At 45.4% G+C, this 7,917-nt stretch overlaps 1 protein-coding gene across 1 annotated transcript; it reads left to right on the top strand.

Moving 5' to 3' along the window:
* The first annotated feature begins 782 nt into the window (after positions 1–782).
* LOC103184775 (ankyrin repeat and SOCS box protein 12-like) lies at positions 783–3,491 on the top strand. The gene is made up of 2 exons (XM_007902954.1): positions 783–1,885; positions 3,043–3,491. The coding sequence occupies exons 1-2, from the start codon at positions 1,021–1,023 to the stop codon at positions 3,174–3,176; spliced, it is 999 nt and encodes a 332-aa protein (XP_007901145.1). The 5' UTR covers positions 783–1,020; the 3' UTR covers positions 3,177–3,491.
* The last annotated feature ends 4,426 nt before the right edge of the window (positions 3,492–7,917 follow it).

The raw sequence follows: 7,917 nt of genomic DNA, 5'->3' as shown, positions 1-7,917 counted from the left end.
TTCGAGCCTGACCCGCCATTCAATCATGGCTGACCTAATCTAACTCCAGCTAATAACCTGCCCCTGCCTTATCCCCATATCCCTTAATCCCTTTTGCAATAAAAAACATATCTATCTGTCCTCCGCCCCATTTTCTCCTTTGTCTTCCTTGCTCTGCTATCGCCCCTCTCTGTCAGTCCACAAAGCCTCTCCCTCTCAACATCCCCCAGTTCTGAGTTCGGGCCGTGGACCCGAACGTTGACCCACTTTCTCCGTAGACGTTGCCTGACCTGCTGAGTGTTCCCAGCGACTTCTGTTTTTGGTTTCAGATTTCCAGCATCTGCAGTATTTTGCGGGTTTTTTTNGCCTCGTTTCCAGCAGCTACCGATACCCATTGGCACAGCCATAACCGAAGAAAAATTCAATAAAGAAAAGTGTATTTGGTTGGCCGACTAAAAAAGGTTGGCCCCCAGTGCTCTAAATGAACTTCCCTCTTCTGAACTTTAGTTTGTGGTCCTTTAGTTTAGATTTTTATGACCACGTTAAACACATTATTAAACGTTCGCAATTTATCTCTAACTGTTGGGATCTTGAATACTTTAATAAAGATCTCATCCTTCTTGACCTCTCTGCTGCCTTCGACACTGCCGACCATTCGATCCTTCTCCATTCCTACCCCACCGTACCTCTGCAACCTTCTAAACGCCCACCATTTTCCCTTTTCAAGTACCCATCCAATTCCCTTTTGAAAGCCACGATCGAATTTTCTTCCACCACCCTTTTCAGGCAGCGCATTCCAGATCGTGACACTCTTTGGGTAAAAGAGCTACTCGTCTTCCCTCTGGTACTTTTGCCAGTTATCTTAAATCTGTCTGCCTCTGGTTACCGACACACTCGCCCCACCTTGTTGTTTTCTTGGTGTTTTGTGAGCTGCCGAGTGAAAGAACAATGTACCTCTCCGGCTGTGAGTGACCTCACAATCATCGCTATGTGCCATCGCTGGCAACGTGCCTCAGCTCTCAGAAGTTACCGTGGGGCATTATGAGGACCTCCCCGAGCTACTGCTGCCTCGCAAACCATTCCAGTAACACCAGAATGGACATCATGCGTCCGGCGAGGATGAGCCTGGTGGACATCGGCAAGATCTTTTCCATGTTCCAGCCGAGGAATGACGACGACAACGGAGAAATCAAACAACTCAGCCAAACGGTCTCCAAAGATAATGACCAACTCCTGGAGGAGCTTCTGTCCCAGGAGCGGTATGTTCAATTTATCAACAGTCGTAGTGGCTGGGGGGTGCCAGGGACTCCTCTCCGCTTGGCAGCCGCGAAGGGTCACCTAAGATGCCTGGAAGTCCTCTTGAAGTATGGGGCTGAGGTGGACAGCTTGGATGTAAAGGCTCAAACCCCTCTGTTCACCGCCGTCAGCAGCAGACACCCATGCTGTGTCCGCGCCCTACTCCGGGCAGGAGCTAACCCCAACGGAAGCATCCACAACAATTGCTCACCCATTCTCACCGCGGCCAGAGAGGGCGAAGTGGAGATCCTGAGAGAGCTGCTGGAGCATGGGGCAGAGGTCAACGTCAGGTCCAAGGCTCAAAGGTGGGCCTCCAATGCCTCTGCCGGCAGCGGCCCCCTCTACTTTGCCTCTGTATACAAGCATTACGACTGCTTCCGACTGCTTCTTTTGTACGGGGCAGACCCAGATTTCAACTGTAGAGAGAAGAGGCTCGTGACAAGGATCAAGAGGCGAAAGACTGCCCTGGAAATGTGTCTGAGGTACGGGTGTGGGCCTGAGTATATCCAGCTACTTATAGACTTTGGAGCAAATATTTACTTACCAGTGCTCTCGGCGGATAAAAATACACAGCGAAAAAAAGCCGTTCAAATCCTCATGCGAGCCAGGGGTAAGAGGCAGCTAATACCATAATGTATAGATATTTTTCAAACACAAATATACATACAAGAAGACAAAATATATTGAAATGCTTTGAGCCATTTATTCTATGTATTATTGTATAATGTAAATTGTTATTGATCCTGTGTTAAGCTAATTTAAGCTGCGGTAGCAATGGGGACATTAAATTGGTCTCAGTGTCAGGACCTAAGCTCATAGTCCAGGCTAATAATTCACTGCATATTGGAGGAGACGTGTTGTTGGAATGAGATCTCTGGGAATGAATGGCTTTTCCTTATTGTGTGTTATATATGATATTCCTCAGTCAGGCTTGGAAACCAACCATCCTTTTCTTCTGTCACTAGTTAATAAAAAACGCTGAATTCCAATGCCCTACACCTCCTATTCACCTCTCCTAAACCTCTCTATTCCCTTCTCTCTTAAAAACATTGATGCTGTAGGTTGCAATCAGAGCTTCCAGCAGTGAGTTCCACATTCTCATCACCCTCTGTATGACAAAGTTACTCCTAAACTCCCTGCTAGCATCTGAGGTTAGATCCTTATTAGAGTTATAGGAACAGGAGTAGGCCATTCAGCTCCTCAAGTCTGTTCTGCCATTTTATTAGGTCATGGCTGATCTATGTCTCAACTCCAATTATTATGAGTTGAGGTTACAATTAACCTCAGTGGTTTCTGGGCAAGAGAGCAGAGCAACGGAGAACAATGAGAAGAAAAACAAAGGCTCAAAGTCCAGGATACCACCAAGATTGTAGAAACAGAGACAAAGGAAGACAGTATTTTGATAAGACATTACCTGCTAAGTTTGGTCTTCAAAACCCCTAACCCTGGAATTGTCTCCTTAAATCACTTCACTTTGTTCCTTGTCTTCCTGTTCTGAAAATCTACTTCAGCGATAATGTTTTCCCTCACCCTCGCCCCCACCCCTCCTTTTTATCTCACCTTTATCCCAATCCGCACTTCATAACAATCGCACATGAAAGGCAATTTGTAATAACCAGAGTCTGTCCTAAACAAGAGCTTACTTGGTAGAAAGGGAAGAACAATAGGCACCAATAGCACATAGGGCTGACAGGAGATTTCCTCTTCCATACAGTGACCCTTGCTGTTAGTCCCTCACCGTTTAACTGATGTACGTTTTGATTTCAGCTCAACCGAGGTGCCTGATATCACAGGCTCGCATTGTCATCCGAAGGTGCCTTAAACTGGCGAGTGGTCTACGTTCCATAGAGCAACTGGATGTACCACCAATCCTGAGGAACTACCTCAAGCACCAGACTTGAGCCGACCGTAGGGGTTGAGTCGATCATGAAGATATTGCAAACCTACCCCGATGACTTGGAGCAGGCAAGGGTCTGAGCCACACTGGTGTCGTGGTTACCTCCTCCCTCTTTTTGTAGTCTTTCTACTGGTTTGTGACCATGTCCAACCCTCTGATTACAAGTAGAATTTCTTAAGTCCAACGCATGTAGTGTTATTCCGTACGTTATTGTAAAGGAGTCGTTTGATAGAACAATGGATTCAGGATGAATGAATCTCAAAACCTGTAAAGAATATATTAATATTAAACACAAGGCCTGATCAAGGCCTAACCCTGCATCTCTGCTCTTCAACATACTGTTTTGTTGCTGCTATTAATTAACATTACTATATCATCTCCTTTTTTCTCTTTAGAAGCTACACACTATCTGTGTAATGTACTTAGAGGACTAGACGTTACAGTAACGATGAGAATTATACACTAAAACTACCTGAGGTGGGGGAGCGAGCACCAATACAGACACGACATGATAGGAATGGGATTACAGTAGAGAGCTCCAGTGGGAGAGTAAGCACCATCACACGACCTTCCTCTGGGCTAAAATCTCTAATAATAATAATATTCTTTGCATTTATCACGTCTTCGAGACATCTCAAAGCGCTTCACAGATTATGCTTACTATGATTCTACAACAACTTCTGTGGTATATTCCTGTTGGGATGCAATGTTACACCATATTTCATCAGTAAGGGGGTGTGGGGGGCTGCACAGACAGTGGAAGAAATAACTGAACAGTTTCAAAAAAAGGAATGAGACAAGTTCCTACATTCTGGGTTATTGGATAAGACTGATGTGCTGAGACAATCCTTCGGGATTTTTTTTTTGCTCAGCCGGGTGTCTGACACGTGGAAACCCATCACCACGAGTATCTAAACCAAACTGAGAATTCCATGCATTCCACCTACACGTGGAAATTCCAGAGATGGATTATTGGAATGGAATGCGCACTCTCTTCCTGGAGGGATGCATCCTGGTTACCTAATTCCAGGAAGTATTGTGTGCAGGTTGCGGTTGGGATAACTGCCGGAGCCTAACCAGCTAAAACCTCATAGATTGCATTTGAGAGCATGTTATAATAATAATAATAATCCTTGCATTTGATATAGCGCTTTTAAACGCTTCACAGAATATACTGTAAAGTGAATTGACTGTATATTTGTGGGCGAACGCAGCAGCCAATTGCGCACAGCAATGTCGTAGATTGAAAATGACCAATTTATTATTGTGTTTTGTTTTGGAGGGATTATTATTAGGCTCTGTGTGGAGTAAGGAAACTTGCCCAAGGTTTCGCCCTCTGCCTGGAATTGAACTCAGGTCTCTCACTTGGAAAGCGAGTGCTCTAACCACTGAGCTACAGGACTCCATGTTGTCTTGAATGTGTAGACTAATGATCCACTTCTACTTGAAACCAGTACATGAAGGACTGGGAGATTTCCTTCTCCCAGGCTAATCTTCAAAATAATTAAATCATTCACACCTATTTTTTTCCCGCAAATGTCTAGCTCAGTCACTTGTTTGCTAAAGAATAGTTTGGAATTATTTGGTTCATTAAAACTTGACACTCTGTAGCACTATTTTGTTGGACTGTACCCACCCTCTCACCTCAAATGGCCCGCTCCACCCCTCTAACTCGCCAGGGCCCACTCCACCCCTCCAATTCACAATGGTCCACTCAACTCCACACCTCACAATGATCTCCTCCAGCCACACCCTCACATGACAATTCAGATCCCATTCAACTAAGAGGTGAAAGCTTCTCTTCCTTCCTCTGTTCCAATGGGCTTGATTTCAGGCCGTAGCATAGTGGTTAGTGCGCTCACCTCGCAAGCAAGAAGAACAGGATTTGATTCCTGGGCGGGGCAAACCCTTAGGCAAGTTTCCTTACACCTCATACGCCTCTGTTTATCAAGCAGTAAGTATGAACTTGGCTGTTGGTCGATTGGCAGATTGCTTTTCAGTGGGTAAATAATCCCTCAAAAACAATTTGGTCACTCAATCCACGATTGTTTGTGGGAAACTGCTGTGTGCAATTGGCTGCCGAGTTTCGCCCAAAAATACGGTCAATCCACTTTGCAATATGTTCTGTTAGGGGTTTGAGATGTCTCAACGACTTGATAAGGCATATCAAATGCAAGGATTTTATTATTTTCAGGACACCAGCTAATGCCAACCAGCCTGGAGTCCTCACGTGTGCGAGGACGTCTTATCGTATTGTGTTCCTTCCCACGCCCTGAAAGTAGTTTTTTCTGTCTGACTGTAGTATTAAAAAGGAATGAGTAATAAGACTATAATACAAGGAGAGTGATGTCTTCAAAGTTCACTCATTGAAAACGTAACTAGTATCTACATTGCCACTAGATGTCACCCTTGCAGCTTCTCTGAGCCAAGAGTGGCAACCCTTAGCTTGTTACAAAGAAAGAACTTTTGTGGCACTTTATGATGTTAAAAGTGCTTCACGGGTTGTTATGAATTTATTTAGTTAGGGCTTCTGTGTTTTGGGGTTTATTGATTTCATTTAAAGGGGGCTATTGTTTTTTCTTAGCAATTTTCAATAGATTAGCAATTTAACTATTGTGGATGTCCAAAAATTGGGGGTTTTCAGAGCTTTTCTATTGTGTAACGAGATTTTTTCGGGTAACTCTTCACCAGACTCACCTGTATTGCTGTGGAATCCTGTAACATATCATGGAGTCCTGTATCATACTGTACCCGGGATACAATACACCTCTCCGGGGTGTTCCATGTGTTTTCAGTTAAAAACAAAAATCAGAAGCCCTACTTTTATTTTAATGGCAACACCCATTTGCACACAGCAAGATCCTATACGCAGCCACGAGGTGACTAACCAATTAATCTACGCTGATGCTGCAGCGCAGTGCTGGGGGAACCCGGCATTGTCAGAAGTTGCGTCCTTTGGATGTGTCATTAAGCCAGTGCCTCCCTCGTCTGACCATTTAGATGGCTATTAAAATCTAATCATCGTTCCTGAAAAGAGAAGTGAGTTTCTTCCTCCCGATGTCCTGGACAACAATCCCCCAGATAAAATTCTTTATTCACTTCATGGCTGTTTGTTAGGCGCTGCTGTGGTAAAATTGGCTGTCTGCGTTCACCTACAAAATACACAGTCGCTATACTTTACAGTAAATCCTCAGCCTTTCCCTCAGACTTACCGAACCTGTGCATAACCTAGGAGTCAGGATTGATCACCAACAGTCCTTCCTACCCCACATCCAGTCCCTGACCAGGATCGCTTTCCTCCACCTCCGTCATGTTGCCCGCCTCTGACTGCATCTCTCACCAAAGGTAGGGAGCTGCCAGGTAAACAAGTGAAAGATTGTGAGGTATAATCGGAGGCTTAGCTCATCTCAGCCAGGGCAGCAGTTGGGGTACCAATTTCCTCATTGGCCCTGGGCTAAGAAGCGGGATGAATCCTACTCCTAATGGCTTTCCAAACCCCTACTTGGTAAGCAAACATGGGCTCAACTGCATCTCTCCTTGTGGACACTCCCCCATGAATACTCAACACTTGGATCACATCCCAACACAAAGCGCAGGGGGAAGAGGAGTGGGACTGTGCGGAGACATGCTATTTTTAGGGATTTTCCGTCCATTACAAAAAACACATTGTGGTCCAATTCCTATTCATGTTATTAAGTAAAACAAGGATTAGCAGAGTGTTGGGGAGACAGGAGCTGGAGGTAATTACAGTCGCACATCAAGCCAGCAGTTCATTGATGTTCAAACCCAGACTCCTCTGGTAACTCTAAACTGCGATCAGCGCTAAAACTGTAATTATCTCCACATCAAAGTTCACAGAGACTCGTGTATCTAGAGGAAAGCTTTACAGTTCCAGGCGCCCCAATCTCTGTTGCCTCACAGTGACCCAAACACAATAATCAAGGAGAAAAGGCCATTGTAGCATGTAGTGACTGTATTAGAGTGGAGTCCTGCAGCGTAGTGGTTAGAGCACTCGCCCCACAAATGAGAGAACCCGTGTTTGATTCATGGCTGGGGCAAAACCATAGGCAAGTTTCCTTACTTCACACACCTCTGTTTACCGCGCAGTAAGTAGGTCCTTAGAATCTTCAATCCGATCCTCTACTCTTGTACCCATCCCTCATCCCCAGCAGATTGAATTCAAGATTCTCCTCACCTTTAAATCCTTCCAGGGTCTCACCCCACCTTCCCTCCCCACTAGAGCTACACACTAGAGTTACACTCAGCTATTCTAACCCTGCCCTCTTTGACCATCCTTTCGGTCATCCCAGAGCCCATCTGCCTGGCCCCTTCCTTTGCCCTCTTCGAGGCCCATCTCAAGACCTTCCTCTTCGACCTTCGGTCATCTTCCCATACCCACGCCCTTGCCCTCCATCCCTCCTGACTCCAGTCTGCAGCTTGGGTGCAAAGCACTCATTGTCCAGCACCTCCCGACATGAAAGGCAGTATAAATGCAATGTTTTGTTGTTGTTGTTCCCCATCCTCTCTCCTCCTACCCGCAGCTCCAGTATCCTGCCAGCAGTGTCCTTGTCTTTGTCCTCCTGACATGAAAGGTGCTGTGTGACTGTAAATTTGTATTGTATTGTTCTCCCTTTTGCTCTCCTGAGGTCAGTGACGTATGAGGAAGTAGGCGGTGAGGGAGAGAAACATCAGAGCCAAGTCCTATCATATCCTCATCTGATTCCCACACATCTTTATAATAATCT

Source organism: Callorhinchus milii, unplaced genomic scaffold (assembly GCF_018977255.1).
Source record: "Callorhinchus milii isolate IMCB2004 unplaced genomic scaffold, IMCB_Cmil_1.0 Scaffold5, whole genome shotgun sequence".
NCBI classification, from domain to species: Eukaryota; Metazoa; Chordata; class Chondrichthyes; order Chimaeriformes; family Callorhinchidae; genus Callorhinchus; species Callorhinchus milii.
Note: the sequence above shows the minus strand (reverse complement) of the source record. Positions and strands in the feature narration are given on the sequence as shown.

Bases quoted from the DNA above. Each gene is read 5' to 3' on its own strand.
- LOC103184775 (XM_007902954.1), top strand. From the start codon at position 1,021: ATGAGGACCTCCCCGAGCTACTGCTGCCTCGCAAACCATTCCAGTAAC. The intron at 1,886-3,042 runs GTAAGAGGCAGC...TTTTGATTTCAG, and splicing joins AATCCTCATGCGAGCCAGGG to CTCAACCGAGGTGCCTGATA.